Source organism: Ambystoma mexicanum, chromosome 3q (genome assembly GCF_040938575.1).
Source record: "Ambystoma mexicanum isolate Mex_15411 chromosome 3q, UKY_AmexF1_1, whole genome shotgun sequence".
Lineage (NCBI taxonomy): Eukaryota > Metazoa > Chordata > Amphibia > Caudata > Ambystomatidae > Ambystoma > Ambystoma mexicanum.
The window spans coordinates 735,195,709-735,217,702 of record NC_090926.1 but is presented as its reverse complement, the minus strand read 5'-3'; the positions used below and the strand labels follow the sequence as shown (position 1 = coordinate 735,217,702).

The 21,994-nt window shown below is 44.4% G+C and overlaps 1 protein-coding gene across 1 annotated transcript in view; it reads right to left on the bottom strand.

The window, feature by feature from the left end:
- ST6GALNAC2 (ST6 N-acetylgalactosaminide alpha-2,6-sialyltransferase 2) overlaps positions 1–21,994 on the bottom strand; it is a 211,524-nt gene that overhangs the window by 51,702 nt on the left and 137,828 nt on the right. Inside the window, exon 5 of the mRNA XM_069654673.1 lies at positions 71–233. Coding sequence (XP_069510774.1) covers positions 71–233 — 163 coding nt within the window. The remainder of the gene's footprint in view (positions 1–70; positions 234–21,994) is intronic.

The window sequence follows — 21,994 nt, the reverse complement described above, 5'->3', positions numbered from 1 at the left end:
AGGAGCGAGCTAACCCACAGACTAGCCATGCCGCCGATGCCCCAGAAGGTACTATGCAAGCGCTACACACCTGAACACAAAGTCGTGGGCATCTATGTCTTTGCCTTGCCGTGATCCATTCAGGATGCCCCCGTTCCCGACCACAGCGCAGCGCACGCAGCTGGCGGACGACCCAGCATCGAACATCCAGCTGTTGGCAGAATGGTTCAGAAGCATCAGGGCAGAGGAGACCACTGTAAACAAATGAGGAGAAGGTAATACATTAACACAGGTTTACTGCAATAAGAAGCTAGTGGCTACACAGGACTGGGCAGGAGGGGGACTTCATTTTGAGCCTTCCACTGAAAGTGGGCGTTCCAAACAAAAAGTCTAAAGATGAGCCTTAATGTATTCGTTATCTGTACACCAATCAGAGAAAACGGCAGAACAGGCTGTTGGGGCTTTTGTATGTTTGCCCTTACACAGGATATAAAGACCTGTAGAGCAGGGCAGTTCTGGGAAGCCCAGGCTCATATTCTGCCATCGCCCGGTGGAACTGCAGGAGGCAGGCAGCCGGTAGAAGACCGGCAGAGATGGCCGTGTACCCATCAACCTCAGACTTGCCCGCACGCTTCTGCAATTTAGGAAGGACCTCAAGACCTTCCTCTTCAGGGATGCGATCCTCCTCAACATCTTGAACCTGACTCTTGTCCCCCTCTCCTCAAATCGGCCACTCCCCCTTGCCCACTTCCTGCAGCCAGTGCATGTGCTCACTCTTTCCTCTATAACCCCTTGCTGTGTTCCCCCCCAAATAAAAAAAGAAAATATTTTGATGAGAATTTTTGGCTGCAAATATTTGTCCAAAAACTCCACGAAAAAAAACCTGCCGATCTAAGAAAATAGAACCTGGAACTCACTGCCACCCGCCTCATTCGACACAGCAAAGACTACATGGCCTTCCGGAAAGTACTAAAAACCTGGCCTTTCCCCTAAATCATATAAGGGACTGCCTTGGGCTACTCAGCAAACCACCAATGGCCGGAAATGGCAGGACCCGCACCAAGACAGGGAGGTAAGAACTGTCGGGGACCGAAACCCGGCTCCAATGACCAGTCCATAACACCCTAACCTCGCTACATTCTCAATGCCCACATCTCCAAACCCACAATATAACAACACGAATGCTCTATGCTAGGACTGGACTCTCTCTGGGTACCGGACCATTCATGCACCACGCCCAGGAGATGCTTACCCCATCTATCTGGAAACCTATGAATCCTAACAATCAAGAGCCTGAGCACTAACAGCACGTATGTCCTTCACCTGGACTAAACCTGATTATCACTATCTTCCCCTGAGTATTCACTATGTATCAGTCCAGAAGAGGACAACCTCTGTCTCCTTTCTACCTGTAAATCAATGCACAAATCTACAAGCCAGAGCGCAATTGCACTTATGCTCTAAACAACATGACCGGGCCTGCCCTGGTTAACCTGTGTCAATCCCACCCATCTGGGAATTAATGCACAGAACTACAATTCCGAAACATAACAGCATGTATGTTCTAACATCATGACTGGGCCAGATCATACATACATGCTCACTACCATTGCCTGCTACTAACAGTACTGTATTTGCCTATTTACTGTTCCAAACGCTGTGATACCTTTGGGTTTGGGCATTTCAAAAATGTAAAAAAATGTATGTATAAAAATAAGAGCCTCATTACAAGTCTGGTGGTATCACACCGGTAAATCTGGTGAGATACCACCAGACGGTAACACTGTTACTGGCACCTGATCTGTGGAATTACCAGCAGATTACAGGTGTCATTAAGGGAAGATAAATCCCCATTCCATGGAGTCCCATAGGACTTCATGGGGGGGGGGGGTTTCAATAATACTGGTGCCAGTAATACCAGCTGTTTTTTGCCCGTGCTCTTGCCATATACATTTTTGGGAATAATTGAGGAATTATCGCTGTCAGAATTACCACAGCTGTTAACTCCCCCAATACAAAATGGAGGTCTATGAGACTCCAAAATGAGAGATAACTTAAAGTTATAATTTGGGGGATTTACCATCAAGATGGCCAGCGGTAAAGTAGTTAGCATGGCTCACTCTCTGAAACTCAGATTGAAGCTCATTGCTTTCATTCAACCCACTGCATTTATGGCTGAAACCTGCGGCCTCCAGATGAACCCTTCAGGGTCTTGTTGCTTATATCAGAAAACAAACAGAAAAAAAAAACATCTACACCTTTCTATAAAGGGAAAGGTTTGAGATGTCAAGGGGAGGGAATGGTTAATGGGAGATACAGGAGAGGCACCCGGCTATGAAAATGAAAATGCCACCTGCAGAGTTTTAAATACACCATCCCTATAGTAAAATAATATTTTTACATACGCCAGCAGGTTCTGAGGCCATTCAAAACAACATCTCAAAACAGGAAAGAGTGGGCGACTATATGGAGGCAGGGGTGCAAGCTGTGTGCACATACACTGAGAGAACCTCGTGTGCCTACAGTGGATTCTAAGCTGCAGCGAGAGAAGCGTGCATGGCAGCCTAGCACCTTTGTAATCAACGTAGTGCGATATTGTCCTATGTGCATGCAGTATGCCTGAGGAAGCCAGGGGAGGGAGCCACGCCACAGATTAGATCTGGGAGGCAGGGTACACTTCTACAACAAAATAACATGCAGTATGAACACCACCACAGGAAGTGACATCACTGGAAATGAGTCACAGCAAGGCAATGCCAGCCCCTTTTAGTAAACCATGGTGTACTTTCTAATTTGGATGAATTCACAAGATTGCCAAAAGAATGTATTTTCTTATCTGGCACACATGCAAAGTAACTGCGGAGGAGGAAATATTACATGTCAAGAAAGCCTAGCAATGTTGGCAAACTAATGACGATGATTGATGAGACAAACTTATTTTGTACACAAAATGTGCACAGGCTGCAAGGGATGCACTGGAAGTCCTGGCTTTTACCTAATCAGATTTTACATTTCTATGATGTACTTGCAGTGTTGTTTTCCGTTTATGAATTACAGAACTACAAGTGCCAGAATGCAAAGTGGCGTGAGCTTTATAACCAGGTCTAGCTGAACAATGCACACCTAACAAGGGGAAAATTGAGATTTCTGTAGACGCTCATCCTATTTTAAAGAAACACTTCAGAGGTGCCTGTGTCATAACCCCTGATCGTAATCACATTCTGACAAAGGCATGCAACTCGCTTTTATGTATGAGATCAACTCTGCATTTTAACAGATACATAATTGTTTTTGCCTGGCAAATAAGCACTTATCATGGAAATGCAATGGACAGCATTAAACAGCATCTTAATTGCATTTCATTCGGGTTTTTTGGAAAGAGGTTAATACTGAGCACCCAGAGGCGAGGGTTTTGGCTTGAGATTCAGATGGCACATATGAAATGCGCCTCAAAAGAAACAGTTATCGGATGACATGGAGCAATGCAGCCAATCATGAGGCTCTGCTGGAGCGCGCAGATCTGCAGAACAGTACAGACACCGCCCCCGCCTCCTCGGCTTGCCTACGGGCAGGGTCTCTCTACATTTAGTAGGGATATGCCATTCGCTCCCGGGTACCACTCAGGGCCATCTCAATCACTTTTGGGGCCCTGGGCACGGACATCTTTGGGGCCCCCCTTCACCAAACCAAACAAATTAAGGGATCAAGAATAATGGTCGCACCCCCCACCCGTTGCGCTCACAACCTATAGGTTGATATGCTGTCTCGCCGCATAATAAGCACGTTTACTCCCTTTAAGTCCCCTTACCTTTGTCATTCTTCCTCTAATCAGAATGATAAACAAGTAGCATTTGAAGAGCAACATTAGCAGTCTACAAATAGGTTACTGCTCTGGGACTAGTATTAATGCAGGGCCATATGTAAAAGGTACATGTCACCGATAATAGACAGATAACTCACATTAGCTGCCTCACAGAATGCAAAAGTGCTCATGCATGGACAGAGGAGACCAATTGGAAGGAAGGAGAATGCTACACATACCGTAGCATGGATAGTGGATGCAGATTAGAAGCTTCCAGAAAGGTGTCTTTATCCAGACAGATTGAGATCAGAAGTGGGATATGGTTTTCAAATAGTGATATCAAAGGAACAAATGCCTGTGGTGTGGGATATGAATATGCTCACTATTAAATTGGAAGCAACCCTATAGCCAGTGTAACCATGAATAAGTCTTTTATGAAGATCATACCATGAGAAGGAAATCACTATGAAGGGGTGACAATTTTGAACGGTTTACGGACTGGCAATATAAGATTAAGGGCCTGATTCATGGAATTATTTGCGTGAAAAACACAGATTTGCGCGACTTTCTGCCCGAAAATCCCTATACTTCAGACAGGAATTTTCGGGCAGAAAGGCGCGCAAATCTGCCTTTTTCACGCAAATAATTCCATGAATCAGGCTGAAAATGTGATTCCAAGGATCACACATTGGTTAAGGGCTGAAGGGGTGAAGCTGAGATGTGTGCCACTCTACAATTCCTGCATTTGAACACTTTCTTTTCCAGTTGTTACCATTAACTAAAACAATCTAATTTCATAAAAATTTACTTGGAATGTACACAATTCACATTACCAAACATGACCATTTTTAATAAAATATTATAGAAGGGTTCTATGCAAAATGGGAATGGTTCTAGCTTCATTCTCTTCATCATCAAGGGAAGTATATAAGTACCAGCATACCAATGTTTGTTAAATCATCGATGTGATTTAACAAATGTAATCTGGGTTTGTCTTGTGTATTTTAAAGCTTTACATACTTCCAAAACAATGGCTTGTGACATTTACATTTATAAACATGCATAAAAACCTTTGACATTTACCAAAAAGTTAACCGTTTTTTGTATCAAACAAGAAGACCTTGAAATATGCTTGCCTAAGGCCTGCAACATCTGGTCCGCTCTCTTCTGTCTACCACCCCTTCCACTCAAACGGTCTACATAAGAAGAAAGATCAAGTAATGGGCTAAACGATGCCAGAAGCATGCACGAAGGCAAACCTCACAGAAGACAGCAAAGTAATGTAAGATATATTAGATGATTTGACCAGGATCACTGTATCGTCTGCTGGCAAAGCCAGGGTACAAGCATGAACGTGTTTGTTCCATAGTCTTGAATTTGGATACTTATTCACCTCTTGGACTAACAGTTTATGCCATTGTTGGAGGCGATTGCCTAGGTTTTACAACACCTCATCTGAACAAACCAATTTCTAAACCTTCACCATACGGATGACAAGTTATTTTTTATAACATTCCCTATCTGGTACAGGTACATTGCTGATACCAGCAAATGTTGTTCTGTAAAACCAAGTACATATGCAGGCAGTTTTATAAACTTCAGACATAGGAAAGGCTCAGCCAGCCTTGCCAGAATATGATATTCTAATTTTGTTTTTATGAACACATATCTCTGCAATGGGTGCTTCACACACAGAGCTAACCTCTGAACCATTGTCGCACTCAATTTATCAATGTGCATTTATTTCACTGTTGCCTATTGTACATGATCAACATAATTCCCACAGGAAGGAAAGAATGCTACAGAGTTGTGCTGTAAGGAACACACACACTATGTATACCACAGTGAACACAGAAAGCAATACATGATGAGTTGATCAAGGCAAAATGTACTTGTCAAAACACAAAGGCAAGGGGATTAAGGACTCAGCAGCACCCCATCAAATATCCTGATGTGTGCTATTTAACACTGGTTAACAATGTAATATTACTTCTTCAGATCAGGCAGCCTTTTTGGGGCCCCCCTCCAAGGTGGGGGCCCTGGGCAAGTGCCCCTTTTGCCCTCCCATAAAGACGTCTCTGGTACCACTGACTTGCGAACCCAGTGGATGATTGACGCCCCCGAGTTTAAAGACATGGCCAGCGGCCATTTTATATTTGTACATTGTGTTCTCATCAGCAGCCTCACAAGGAGAATCCTAGACACACAGACATGGGAAAGAAACTCCAAATCACATCTATCAACTACAGTTCCTGGGCAGGATAAACCACGGGTTATGGTAATTATTACGAGTTTTATTAGGGTTATGTTTTGTGTTATTAATAAGACTACCCTTTAATAAAACAATGTCGAAAAAATAATAATGGAGTATGAAAATGAGAGAGGAAATTGTGAATTAAAGATTTAAAAATATAAAATGGCAACCAAGGCGGAACTTGTGCTTAGATTTGCATCTGGGGTCAGCATGCTGCTCAGCAGAGGCATTGCTAGGTGGGTGTGGGGGTTGAGCTCAGGGGTCTATAACCCTGTGTCTTTTGGTTGTAGCCCCGGATAGAAGCTCAGGGGCTACAACCAAAAGGCTAACTAGCCCCCAGTTCCGACAGCCCCGACATAAGAGTAGCCCCGGATCTTTTCCAGACCTAGCAACACCCCTGCTGCTCAGTTAAGTTTGACTTGGAGTGGAGGGTGGGGCTGCATTGCTTCGTCTCAGCCGGCACTACTTACGGGGCATTAAGGTACTTCTACCCCATGCAGACAGGACGTGTGTTTGCACGTTTTTGAGATATTTTGTTACAGCCCCATTAGACGCATTATGTATCGCGCCTCATGCAAAGTTTGGGATTACCTTGATTTTCCTATCTAGGGCGGCCTTAGTCAACAAAACCTGGCACCCCCCACCTCCTCCCCTGGGACTCTCTCAGCCGGGTCCCTGCCAAAAGTGTTGTTGCTCTGCTAAATAGAGCGCCACTGCAAAACCAGCAGACGCGCTCTATCTAATTAATTGCCTAACTTGCCCCTCTCACTTCGATAGAGCACAGCTGTCAAACCAGCATGGGGCTGCCCTTCAAAGGCTGCCCCAAGCTTAGTTAGCATAGGTGTCATTAAAAAAGCACCCAGCTCTCTGCTGGCGCGCCCAGCACCAGCAGGAGAGCACGGTGCATTTCATTACACTAGGGCACCTGCTGCATCTTCACCCACCACGCCAGCTCAGGGGAGCACTTGAAAGACTACCCCGAGCTTGTGTGGGAGGCGGGCTAATGTGGCACCCCGAGCCATCCCCTGGATTGCCCGGGCCTAAAGCTGGCCCTGTTCATAATGGCCTTCTTTAGTAACAATAAACTGACGTTCAGCCCTCTGCTTTATACCTTCTCCGTACCTTGCATTCAGGTGGTGGCACTTGCTTAGGGATAACGCTCTCGATGCACCTGGGCACCCGGTGGGAGGGTAACTGTGGGAAATGTATGGGGCGGGGACACTTGTCCCCTTTCTCATTGAGCAATGTGGGCAGGAGTGCCATTTTGCCCCCCTCGAGATTATGTAAATATTTGCATGGGGGACATTTGCAAGTGGGACCAAAAACGAAATTAACAACAAATCTGGAGTGAGCGGACACGTCTTTAAAAGGCAAGTGAGCTGTGACTGTTCATACCCTAACTGGGCACGGCAGAGCTTCAGTCCCCTCTCCTGCTGTGCTCAGGTTTGGTGAAGCGTTAGTACACATCTTGCAAAATTACCAATTGCTGCTCACTTCAGAGTGGGAGGCCACCTCATCATCACCTCAGCCTTGATTATGGGGACAGTGGCACGCAGTGCTCGTTGTTCTATTTTTGCTTTTTCTTACTTTTTTCTATTTCATTTGTTTTATTTTTTAGCTTTGACATTTTTCATCACACTTTTTATTTCCTTTCTCTTTTTCCTGACTTTCTCTTTCTTTCTAATTCTTTTTTTCCACCAATCCCACCTGTCCACCTTCTCTTTTTCTTTGCCTCTTTCATCTGCCTCCCACAGCCCTGATTGTGCTGCTGCCTCCCTTCATCTCTTAAGCGGGGAATCAGTCCCCACCATCTCCCAGGTCACATGTCACTGGCTGTTTTAAACCAGAGGCCACTGATTCAAACTTCAATAGATAGCTTGGCATGTCAATGCACCTGCCGTGGAATGCTGTGTGCAACCAGAAGGCCCAGCTGCACAAGAAACTGTCATAGAGGAATGGAAGAGATGAAAATATGGAGAGAAGGAGGCGGGACGACAAAAGAGGGAGGGAAGCAAATAAATCCATGGAGAGAAATTGGAAGAGAGAGAAAGGCAGGGGATATGCTAGAGATAGACATGTGGAGAGTAGAGGAGGAAGGGAGGGCAGGGTGGGAGAGAGAGAAACATTGTGGGTAACCGGGTTTGGGAAGGTGCGAGCAAAGAAAAAAGAATGAGGGAGGGATCGGGAACTAATATATGTGAAGAGAGAGATGAGAGGTGGAGAGACTGAGAGAACCTTTCAACCCTGTTCTATTGAGCAAGCTAGTCACCCCAGCATGTACAGGCCGAAATGCTCTTCCATACATCCACCGGAGGATGGTAAGAACTAAACCCAAGTAATAATATTCAGCAGAACACAAGAGGCAGTCCAGACTGCAGATACGAATCCAAGAAACCGACGGGTACATATCACAATCCATACTCATGGAAGATAGCCAAAGGCGAGGCCACTCACCCGCACACATCTGCAACCATATGCCTATCCCAACAACATATTACACAACACCTCTGCATTTGAATGCAGCTATCCCCCACAACAGAAATTCGGTCTAGCTGGCATGAGAAACCTGACAGTATCCTCGCACCTACTCCCTCAGGATCTTCCATTCATGTGGCAAGGGAAGGGCCATTGCTTTTGGATCCTGACCCAGGGAGTGGACAAGCGAGGGAGGATCACCTGCGTGGAGGGTCACGAGGGACTGAGAGGAGGATACCCAAGGGCGAGATATGGTATTCCCCATCCCCAGTAATACTCCAACCCACTCTCCCTCAGCCTTCATGGGTGTATTTTCAATCTCACCCCATCTCCCCCTCTCGATTTCCAACAAATACTGAGGAGGAAACTAAGATCACTGAAGATTACCTATATTTATTTATTTATTTATTTATTACATGTGTTACTCGCCCAGACCCGAAGGTATCACGGCGAAATTGCAGATGAATTCTCACATTTTTATACAGTGTTACAGTTACAGACAAATAAATCAACATTTATACTAAGTTACACATAGGCCCTCATTACGACCCAGGCGGTACTTTTACGCCATGGTGGTTGGCGGATTTAGCGCCCCATTCCAAGGTGAGTGGGGCGGTAAATCCCCATTTCCCATTTTACCCTTCCCCATTCCCATTTTTGCCCCATAGGGCATAATGGGAATGGGGAAAGGCGCTAATTACGCCACCGTTAATTACGGTGGCGTAATTAGCACCAAGGTCCCTTTGCGGCATGGGTTTTAACGCCTGCAAAAAGCAGGCGTTAAAATCACCATCCCGCAAAGGGACCTTGGAATCAGGCGTTAAGGGTCGGCGCCGTTTATGGCGCCGTAAACCCCTTAACGCTTGGGTCCTAATGAGGGCCATAGAGTCATAAATCAAGTTTCATATACTAAGTTACAATGGGTCAAAGTAACAGGTCACAGATCGCTTAAAACACTAGTTGCGGGTCTGAAAGTGCCCCTTGGTGATACATGTGGACTGTGGGTGCTGGATTTAATGTTTCGGTTCAACGAAGGGAGGTAAACTTGAAACGTTCTAGTACTGAGGTAGAGTAGGACTAGTTAGGGTTAATATTTGTTGAATAGCCAAGTTTGCAGCGCTTTTTTGAATTTTAGTAGGGAGTCCTCGTTTTTAATGCTGAGGGGTAGTGCGTTCCAGTGCGATGGGGCTAGGACTTTGAAGCTACATCCTCCTACTCTACTGTATTTGTATTGAGGAATTTCCTAGAGGGCCAGTTTACTAGATCTAAGTGTCCTGCAGGAGATTTTTTTCTTGATGGTGTTGTTGAGGTAGCTAGGTGCTTTGTTTGTGATGCATTTATGGACGATGCTTAGTGTTTTGAAAATTATTCTTGCTTCATTTGGCAGCCAATGATTTTCTCTTCTGATGCTAGATATATGTTCAGATTTCTTGATACCTAGTGCCGCTCTAAGGGCTTTGTTCTGTAGTAATTGAATTTTGTTTAAGTTAGTTTTAGAGGTTCCTAGAAAGAGGATGTTGCAGTAATCCAATTTCGTTTGGATCAGGGCTCTAGCGAAGGTAATGCAATTTATAGGGGTGAGAAATTGGCGACTGAGTGCAATGAGTTTTGCTGTGCAGGCTGTGGACGAGGAGCGGGCTGCTATTTGTTTGTGCATAGAGAGGTTAGCATCTATATAAACACCAAGAATTTTGACTTGTTTGAGTACTGGGATAGTGTGCCGTCAATGTTGATATGGGAGTAGTCGGAATGGAGGGTGCTTATTCTTTTTTGGGAGCCCACGATGAGGACCTCCGTCTTCTCATCGTTGAGGCAGAGGCTGTTAAGAGCCATCCAATTTTGAATTATTGAGTATACTTTATTGATGGTGTAGGTGTCTTGGGTGTAGTCACCTATAATGGGGATGAGGATCTGGGTGTCATCTGCAAAGTTGGTGTAGATGACACCCATATCGTCAAGAGCCGAGAATAGGAGTTTAGTGTATGCATTATAGAGGATGGGGGAGAGGCAGGATCCCTGGGGAACTCCTATGGGTACATCTATAGGGTCCGCTGCATGATTTCCGATGGCAACTCTGGAGGTGCAGTCCGTTAAAAAGGATTTGATCCACTGGGTGGCGCTGTTGGAAAAGTTAGTCTTTTTTTAGAGTGTTACATAATTTATCGTGGTCTACCAAGTCGAATGCTGCTGATAGGTCCAGTAGCAGTAGGGTGGCTAATTTGCCTGAGTCTCTGATAGAGTCCAGTTGGATTTTCAAATCCAAAAGGGCTGTCTCCGTACTGTGGTTAGGCCTAAAGCCAGATTGTCTAGATCCTAATAGGTTGTTATGTTCGAGGTGAGTTTGTATTTGGTTGCAGGCTATTTTATCAATGATCTTAAGTAAAAAGGGGACAGTCGTTATAGGCCGGTAGTTCGTGGGCACTAATGGGTCTCAGGTGGGGTTTTTCAGTAGGGGGGTGACCCATGCTGCTTTGATGCTGACTGGGACCTGATTGGTGTGGAAAGAGGCATTCACGAAATTGGTAATTATAGGTGTGAGGGTAGGGGCACATAATTTAATTAAGTGCGCCGGAAAGTTGTCTCCTTTGCAGTTTGAGGCTTTGAGTTTGGATATAGTACTAAGTACTACATCATGGGAGACTGGTGTGAAGTTGAAGAGAGGGGTGGTATCTTCTATGTTCATAGTGATTTGGTTAGACGTGGTGTGCTTGTCAGATAGGAGATTTCTTTTGGAAATTATTTTATTTTGTAATAGCTTGATTTTTGATGCCAGGGCATCTTGGATGGTGGTACACCATTCTTTGCTTGGTTGGACTGGGTTGATTATGGGGATCGAATTTTCCAACTCTTTGAGTATTGTGAATTGTTCTTTACTATCAGAGGATGCATTGCTGATTCTGGTATTGAAGGCATCTGCTTTATGGGCAATGATGGCTGATTTGTAAATTTTGTTTGCAGAGTTGAATGCTTCCATGGCTTCTGAGGAATGGGTTTTATTTAGCCGGTGTTCGAGCAATCTTTTAATTCTTCTAAGGGAGACTAATTCCTCATTAAACCAGAAAGAAGATTTATAGAAACAACACAGGGGAAGTAAGGTAAACCTACTATAGAAAGAACTCAAGTTGTCCCACTAATAGTCAGGCAGGGTCAGGCATTTAATCATGACCACTCACACCTGACTCCACTTGACTGTTTTTTCAACTATAAATGGTGCGGTTTTTCACAAGAAAGAGAGCGAGATGGGGATGCTGTCTGGACCGGAGAAGCCAAGGAGCAGAGAGCAGCAGGAGGTGAAATCTAGAAGAGAACAGTGTTTGTGAGTGGCTGCAGCATGACTAGGGAGCACTGCCTCCAAGTAGCCGGCATATGGCAAACTGTATCCTGCTGGTGATGTTCAGTGCAATGCTCGTTCCCTTGGAACATGTGCCAGTCCCAAGCCCAAGGTTGTCTGAGGAGCAGGTGGTGAGACCCTGACCTCAACCCCATGTATCCAGAGAGACAGCTTGTCAACACAACGCTGACAGGTGACAGAGAGAAACTCGGGAGCGTGCGTTTGACTGAAGCAGAGCGGAAGAAAAACACAGTTTTAAAGCAGCATGAAGCGTAAAGTGAGATAAATTGTACGAAGGACAGAAAGTGTAGGAAGTGACCAGAATAGGAGAAATAGAAAGAAGGAAGTTGTGCTAGCGTCGCGGAAGAAAAGTAAAGTGACGAGGGACATTTAAAAAGTGCTAAAATGGAAGAAAGAAAGCCTTTTTAAGAGTGCAAAGTGTGCACAGTAAAGAGAGGATAGTGTGTCAAGTGTGCAGGAAGCATGGGAAAGAAACAGACAAGTGTAACGGTGCACGTTAAGGGAAAAGAAAGTATGTAACGTGCACAAGAGGCACAATAAGAAAACAAAGGAAGGTGCAAGAATGCACAGTGAGGAAAAGGGAAAGGAAGATGCACAAGGAATAAGTAAAAGAGAACAAGAAGGGTTGCAAGCTTGTTTTTGAAACCAGAAAGAGGCTTAGGTTTGGGGAAGGGATCGGTGAGAGGTCTAACAAAGTGGAATACCTATTATTTCATGCTATTGAAGGAAAAGCAATATGCATCCTGACAAAACTGACTTTTGTATTGGAAACTGAAAGGGGCATGAGCTTGGGGAAGGGAAGCCTGAGAGCCCTAGCAAAGTTGGAGACTTATTGTTTTGTAGTGTTGAAAGGACTGAAGCTTGGGCAAGGGAACCCTGAGAAGTTTCCAAGGGAACTGTTATATTTCTTTTGTGGTGTTTTAAACTGGGACAAGTTGAAGCTTGGGGAAGGGAACCCCAGAAACCAAAGACACTGAAAAAGTATTTGAGAACATTCCAAGGGCTCTGCGGAGAAGGTCTTACGACCAGCCCTTTTTAATTGAACTAATTTTTGTCGCACTGACCAAACTACACCTGGTGAGGAAATCAACCGCCAATTTTTTGTTGAACCACTGTTTTTCCCTTTGAAAGACTGCCTATCACATCTTTGTAAAGAATGAGGGCAAGCATAGGTTTAGACACAGACTTTTATTTTGGACTATCAGACATCGACAGCCTTTAGAAACATCACTTAAGGGAACCATCCCTTTAGAGTTAGGGCCAGTTAGGCATTAAACCATCCCAGGTAAATAAAGGGTTTGAAACTAATGTCTTTGAGCCTGTGTCTCTCTTGATACCATGTCTGTCTCACATTGGACACATTATCACATAATGGGCCTCATTACGACCCTGGCACTCTGGTGTTAACTGTGCCGTAAAAAGCTGCGGCGCTGTTAACCCCTTAGCGCCTAATTACGAGGTCCCTTTGCGGCTCCCGACCTTAATGGCTGGTCTGGACCAGCTGTTAAAGTAGGGACCGCAAAGGGACCTTGGAGGTAATTACGGTACCGCAATTTGCGGTACCGCAATTACCGCCTTCCCCATTCCCATTGAGCCCTATGGGGCAAAAATGGGAATGGGCCAATGGTGCATGGGGAATTACCGCCCCGCCAACCTTGGAATGGGGTGGTAATTCCCCATTGCACCATGGCGGACTCGTTACAATACCGGCAGCAACCATGGTGCTAATAGCGCTATTGGTTACCGCCGGTGTTGTAATGAGGGCCAATGAATTTTCCACTACTCTCGCTCACTCTCTTATATTTCAAAGCAGCCATCCACTAGCCTGCTCATCATGGGTAAGCTAGTAGAGACCTGGGCACCCCTATCCAACCTTACTTTGGGCAAAATGCACACATGCATTCTAAACTCCTTTGACCAAATTTCCATTAACTGGCCTCCAATCCCCCGAGGGAGTTTAACTTACAGTGCGTTAGGACCATACCAATGGTGAAAGGCGCTATACAAATGATGATGAGGATGATAAAAAAAAAAAAGAATGTCACTTGCCTTTGCTAAGGGAAAAGAGTCCCTACCCAATTCTACACATCTGGATTTCTCAGGTTTATGAGGGCAGCTATCATTAGCAGCTGCTTTTCTCTCAGTTCCCCACCATCAACAGGAAGTTCTGGTCATCTTTTAAGAAGGATCCATTCTCTTTTCAGATTGGATTGTTTTTCCAATTCAAGGGTCTGCAACCTGACCAGCCAGGTGTTCTTGACTACGACTTCACTGATCCTTCATCAAGTCCACTGCCTATGCTAGCAAGGCATGATGGGAGTAGTAGCAACAAATACAATTGCTTTCATTTTCCCCTGCATCATTTGTGGAAGGCTACATCTACCAGAATGCAAAGTAACGTGCCAGGTAAGGTAACCTGTCTATCACGGCAGTGGGCATCAATGTTGCTCTTTTGGGCAAGTGAAGGCTGGGACATTGGGTAATTGAGCATCCTCTCAGTTAAGGCCACACTATGCTGCATACCGTGCACGGAATCTCTCTACCTCTGTTAGAAGTGTTGTGACAGTGAGCAGTGGAGAGGCACGCAGCTGATGTAATGTGCTACTGGCAAGAGAGCTCAGTCTGTTGAACACTCCTGGCAAAAGTAGGTAATGTACAGGGCATAGATTCGAATCCTGCCAGGGGATAGAAGATGGACCATTCTCATTTCCCCAACAAAGCTTTTTTTCATCCCCGTCGGCAATGGGGAGTTATGATTTCATGAGAGGGAGAGGGTCTGCATTTTACAATCTGCGAATAGGGCAGGGATTGGAACCCTTCATTGGCAGAGTCCCTGAGAAATCCTGGAAAACCCTGAGACTTCGGGCCGGTCCCGGGGGTTAGGAAGCTCTGATTACTGTAGCTTTTACTTAGCACTTATTAAGGTTTGCTCCCATGGTCCTTTGATTATACCCTGTGCATGTGAGTTTAAGCCCTGGATCGCTTACCAACTGGTAATGTGCAATTCCAAGGCTCTCCACCAGTAGCGGAAGTAGCTTTTTTTGGGGGGGAGGTTATGGGGAGGAGGATAATAGTGTGGCAACGGTATGCTGGGGGGCGCACAGGGCATGAGGGGGGACCGAAGGGGGGCGGCCGTCCACTCCTCTCCCACTGGCTCCACCACTGTTGTCCACGCTGCTCGTGCCCTGCTCCTCCAGAGGTTGAGCAGAGCCCCCTTCTACTGGCAATCCCTCTGGGTGGGCTCTTCAGGCTCCAACAGGTGACCGCTGACCAGGGCCGGCCATAGGGCAGGGCGGGCAATCGCCCGGGAATCCATTAGCCCCCCAGGGCACCATTAACCACGACAGCTCAGGGGGGGAGTCTTTTAAGGGCTCCCTCGAGCTGGAGTAGTGGGAGAAGGCGCGGCAGGCACCCTATTGTTTGCTGGGCACATTTAATAACAATAGGGTGCTGCTGCAAAAGCATCAGCACCCTATTGAGATGATTACCTCCCCGCTCTGACGCGGGAGCGAGTTGGTTTTCATTAGAATAGGGCGCTCATGCATACGCATAAGCCCCCGATTCCAGTGATTAACTCCCTGCTCAGGTGCCCGAGAGGGGAGTTAAACAAACCATTTATTCTTAAACCGGCCGGGGCACTGCCGCTGCTAATGCCAGCACTGCCGCTGACCGCTGGGCACGGGACATGGAGGCTTCCTTATATTTGTCTGCCTGAGGGAAATAAGTCTGGCTGCTTTTTAAAAAGAAGGTCTGATCGAATTAATTGATCCTGTGCTGTAATAGTGCATAGTGTATGTGTTCACTATAGCACAACCTGTGTATCGTTTTCACCTTTATTTGGGGAATATATTGATCACTTGCAGTAAGCAAAGTTGAAGTGCATATGTGTAAGCTTTAGTGCCTAGATTGTACAGAATTTGAGGTTGATAAAAACATAGTGACAGTGCTTAATTTGTGGGGTGTTTGCCAGGACTCAGCCGTAGCAATTATTTTTTTAGCCCTGGCACTTATTGTCTTAGGCTATCTTTAATTGTGAAGTGGTGATAGTCCATGCATCAACCACTGTGGGGAGCGCCTATAGGCGGGGGCAGCAGTGGTGGTGAACTGCCCACCTGCAGTGTCACAGGATTACTAGAATTAATTTGGGCCCTGGCACTTATTTTTTTGACAAATTAAGCCCTGCTTAGTGACAGTAAAACCTACAAGGTGCTAGTTATAAATATTAACATATCATCAGTATTGCGCTTGGTCAGTTAAAAAGAGGGTTGTAAAAACGGGGCAGTCACTCCCCAATAAAGAGCATAAAGGTTGCCGTCTCACATTCTGGTGGCATTGCTGTTGCCTATTGCCTATGCTTTCTTTTCATGTAGGCTACTTGAGCGGAAGGGTTCCTAGATGGAATTGGGATGACAAAATGAAACGGGTCTCTCTGGAGAGTGTACTTTTCAGTGTGCTTCTTTTGTGTAACTTCAAATGTTGAACTTCACATCGTAAATAAACATCTGCAACCGTAAATTACCTTATCAAAAAGTGTTTATTTTTGTGGGTGCATACAAATCTTTGAAATTCAGTAGTAAAATCTAGAGCCACTTTTGGAGGCCCACATCAATTAGTAGTCTGGTAGATGTATACTTCCTATAAAAATATAGCAAAATCATTCTACTTCTGCACAGCGTGTTTCTATTAAGATTATTACAAAATATTGTCCTGTTCATTTATGATGTGATTCGTGTACTTTCCAAGCGTGGTCTACACAACAGGCTATTATTGAAGTGCATGAAAGTAAAACAATCAAAAACAATTGCATCTTTCTGTACAACAGGAACTGGGAGACAACATAGTCACGTGCTGAATTGCAGCATGGACTCAAATCATGGGTTCAGTATTCACCCGAAGGTGTGTGGTCTTGGGCAACATGTGTAATTGCATAGTGCAATTCTAGACAAGACTTGGTGCTCTGGCACCACTACGGCTATGATTTGGCACAGTACAAACGTTTTGTAACATAACATAACATAAAATAAAGATAACAAAACATCTTCCAAATAATGTTTGTGCACATCATGTTTCAGCCCCTCTTCCCCAGGCCACTGCCTTATCTCTATGTCCTTAGCGTTGCCTCAATAACTGATTTGTGCCACTTAGGGGACAAAATTGACAAGCATTGGCAAAGCCAACTGATTTCACTTTTGAGCAGACATGTATAGGCCCTTAGCATGCACTGCAATAATCATACTACCTGGTAAAGGAAAACCTGGGGGTCGTGAAGTAGTAGTCCGCTAGTAAATGCCACTAATTGATAGAAGTATGTGGATCTGCTGCGTTGGAAACCTTTTGCTGGTGCCCCCTAGTAGGCAATTACACAGTCATATCAGAAAGTGAAAACGAGGTCGTCTGCTTATATGCAGGATCAATTGGTGGGTCAAAACCAACCCCCCCTCCACAGTCTGTGTGTTCCTCTGAACATCCATAAACATGAATGGGGACGTCTGAAGACATATTAAAATTGTCCCATTAAGAAGAGAATTAGAAAGTGTCCTACTAAGGAGACAAAGGGTGTGTGTGAAAATAAGAAACTGCTATTGGGCTTTTGGTGTACAGCATACAGCGAGTGCAACCGGGAATAGTGCCTAACCTTATTTAAATGCATGGTGCTGTGTTATGTTAACATGCTTTAATACTGCTCTACAGCACTTGGGACTGATAGCAGATGTGTAGTGTTACCCAACTCCATGGTCCCGACTTTATCAACCTCATAAGGATGGCAGGTTGACTGGAGCTGCTGGGATTTGAACCTGGGACAATGAGGTCCAATGATGTCCAACATGGATCCCTGGAATGAATGCATTCGTTTACTGAGCCACAGGCCTAGCTATTATATTGGTGCTAAGCATTTGGTATGTCTTTTTGTTGGTAAAACAGTAACTGTCCAACAGTCCCAAGAGGGACCGAAAACACGTGTCATCACTAAGGGCATCAATATAATAAAACGATGTTGAAAAAACTGGGCGCAGTCTCAACTTGGGATCTTTTCTCTTTACTTAACAATCTAAAAATAGGTTTGGATCACATCGTATATCGTGACAACCTCATCTTAAACCGCAACAACTTTTTACATCTACTTCACTATGTGCCTCGTTTGAGATCTATTGAATCGACTGATCTAAAAATTGTGGAGTTTGTAGATGAATCCCAAAACGACGAGATAATCCTACATTTAGACTGCCAAATCATATTTAACACCATAATGGACACTGTGCCAACTCTTATGTCATTGGGCTTTGAGGCCTACAAAGTTGCAGATGGTGTTGGTGTTTGCTCAAAAGAGCCAGACTTTGACCTTAACGCCAGGACAAATGAGTCGAAACAAAGTACTGTGACGGAACTGGACCTGGGCTATAAAAATCATCTGTTGCTCGGTAACCTGTATTCTCTCGGAGACTTGGGTCACGGTTAAGCTAATACTTTGGAAAGAGACACCACTCTGAAGGATGAATTGATAAGACCACAAATCAAAATAACATTTGGATGTGACACTCATGTGACTGCTAACCGACGGGTCGTGGAATAACCATACAATGCCCTCGGGCCCATAAATGATTGGTCATGGGTACCCGAGGTCTTGGCAAAGCAAACCTCAAACACGAAACACCAATAACGCCTTGTAGTTCCTGAAATGAATGTCATTGTGGTTGGCTCATGGAACACCAGAGGGCATGTACACCTATTTCAGAATAATTGGCTGTGTGATATTGACCTAATGTGTGTGCAGGAATCCTGGCTCCTGGAATGTCCGGTATCAGACGAATTCGAAATTGCCTTTAAGCCTGCATATAGTAATGGAAAAGGAAGAGCCATGGCTGGCCTTGTAACATTAGTCAAGAAAAGCTCAGGCCTTAGAATAATTAATTCATGAAATCCATCACATCACATCCAGATATCTCTGATAGGCTTGCCGAACCATGATACCTGGCATATCATAAATCTTTACTGGAATGACAAAATAACTGGAACACTTTCATTCATTGACCAAATTTCAACATTGATAGACGAAATATATGCGGAATCTAGCATGCCAAGAATTATCATTTGTGGAGACTTAAATACAAATTGTATCAATCCAACTCAAGCTAAGTCTAACGATACAGCTACTAAGTGGTGCCTTGAAATGGACATGAGAGACATGCATATGATGAATGGGAACATCAAAGGCGATACACCAGCTCAGCATACGTGGAGTCGCTTGGAACTAAAATCGACGCTTGACTACTTCTTTGTGTCAGGAAAACTGCACGAATTAGCTGTTGACATGCAGGTAGCAACTCGCTCTCATAACGATCATCATATGATAAGGCTCACCTTGAGGACAGAGCACACTCTGACTAAAAAAACTTGGGACTTTCAAGTCAGAGTTGAACCTAATAGAGTTTGACTACATCTAACAATTGATGCGGTAAACAACATTGCTAAAAAATACTGCAAAGAACAAGGAGGGGTTGAATATCAACCTCTCTTGAGTCAATATATGGAAAAGAAACATGGCCTAAAAGATCGTGCATTCATAACAAAACACAAATTTGACCTGGAAGTACTCAAGTGAAAAAGACTTCTGTGTAGCGAAATCAGGAAGGCCCGCAGGAGTGACAGAGCTAATTTGATTGATAGTATAAGAGCTGCTAAACAAAAATACAAGAACAGACTGAAGACACACAAAGCTTTAATGCTCCAAAAAGACTCAGAATGTGTGATGATAAAATTGGAAAAAAGAAAGTCGAGAGATTTCTGGACAATCATCACCACTGAGGGCGCTTCGCAAGCAGCACTACAAACCAACGCTGTATCCGAAACTGAGTGGACCATATTCTACAGCACACTATATAGCAAAAAAGGCAACTTTGAAGAATCTGTCCTTCCCATGCTCACAAAATGGAGCTTGGAGTTTGATAAATCTGATATTCTTGACATCATTTAAAGGTCGAGCACGTCGAGAGCACCGGAGCCTGACGGATTAACCAACCATGCACTAAAAGAAAACCCACACATGTGGGCTAATGTCTGCGAAGAACTCTTTCGCAGAAATAACACATGTACCATACCAACCTCATGGAGAAGTGCGGTCATTGTACCCATTTTTAAAAAGGGAAATGGGACAAATCCGAGAGATTATAGGCCCATAGCACTCCTAGATGTGCTTGGAAAAGTGTATGCCACCATACTACAACAAAAACTTTAAAAATGGGCTATAATTTCCCAACACATAGACCAAAGACAATCGGGTTTCGTGAAGGGTGTTGGATGCTGCCTGAATCTACTGATATTAAATTTAATCAAAATTGGGGCAATAGGAACAGGAGCCAAGGTCTACCTTGCTCTGATAGACTTTGCACATGCTTTTGACAGCATAGACAGAGAGATGTTGTGGTACAAGATGAACAAATGGAACCGTCCGGCAAGTCTCCTGGCTGCAATAAGAGAGCTGTACACTGGAACTAATGTAAGGATTCATTTAGATCAAGCCGGCACTCTATCCGTGGTAATTGACACCTTCTGCAGCGTGAAGCAAGGATGCCCCTTGGCGTCCATTATCTTCAACTTGTTTATCTCTGACCTGGGCATCACACTTGAGGAAGTCTCATCTTTTCCACCTAAACTGCATGGTAGTAACATCAATTTGCTCCTATACGCCGACGACTTAATCTTACTTGACCTAACTCCAATTGGTCTCCAGCTGAAGATCGATGCCGTTGAAACATATGCAGCCAAAAATGGTCTGTATTTCAATGAGAAAAAATGTGAGATACTCGTTCTTCAAAATGTAAGCGCAGGCCCCAAGAAGAACAAAATTAAATTCAGGTGGCACCTCTAGAAAGAAACACTAGAAATCGTACCCAGTATACGATATTTAGGAATGAGGATAAGCTCACAAATCAATGACACCCCTTGGGTGGAGGTAGCAAAAACCAAATGTCGACAGCTTGTGTGTCAAGCAATGATCATCAACAGAAAGTACGGAAAATGTTCTTTAAAACCCGTGATCACCTTCTGCAAATAAAAAGTGGTCCCTGTATTGATATTTGGTGCAGAATGTGCCTTGGGCTGTTCATATGAATTGTGGGCGATGCTTGAAAAAATGTTTTGGTCAAAAGTCCTGCAGATTCCTAAGGGCACGCCAATCTCGTGCATAAGATAGGAACTTGTACTGATCTCCATCAATGCACGGGTGTGCTGGAACACACTAGCCCTTTTCCGGAAAATTACGATGAAGGAAGTTGTCCCTCAGTTTCAGGTCTAACACAATCCTGGAAATGGCAATTCTAAAAACATTTTTGTCCTATGGTCTCGACAATGCGAGACTATCTTGGAAGACATGGGAATTGAGAGCTCAACGTTGCACTGCAACCCCGATCTGGCTAAGCGTAAAGTATGGAATCTTGATTGGCTATCTGATTTAGAATAAAGACTAAACCAAAAATCAATGAAAGATATTCCATGCGAAGCTAGAGCCTTAAATGAATACTCCAAATTCATAGAGGTCCCTCCAAACCCATATTGTAGATCACTAGCTTCACAGTTTCGTCTGAATGCCTTTAAAACTAAAGACAAACTAAGTACATGAGCACAACATCGTGAAAAGGATCGGAGTTGTAGGTTCTGCAATAAACATGAAGAAACTTTAAAACATCTTGTCTTATTCTGTGAAGCCATTTGTAACCAAAGATCTATACATCTAGCACCAATAATTGGGAATTAACTGTCATTGAGTGGAGATGACTGGTGGATAAGGATGTTTAGTGGAACAGATCGAAAATTGTTCTATGCCTTGACTTCATTTTTGGGCGATGTGAAGACTCTACTGGCTTCTACAGCCAGGGGATTTGATTAAGCACTCATGACGAGGAGCTTCTGTTTGCTGGACATTTTTTATGAGAAGAACTTATTGAAATATGGAAATGATCCGTTATGCATATTACTTGTTTTGATGAATTTTGTGCTTCAAAACCTTGCTTTTTTGTTTTCTTTTTTAAAGGTTTGTATAAACTGTATATAAAAAAAAAAGTCCAGTATAGACTGTGTGAAAGATGGCAGTCTGGGGTGGGGGCGGCAGCCTGCGGGTATTGCGCAAGCAGGCTGA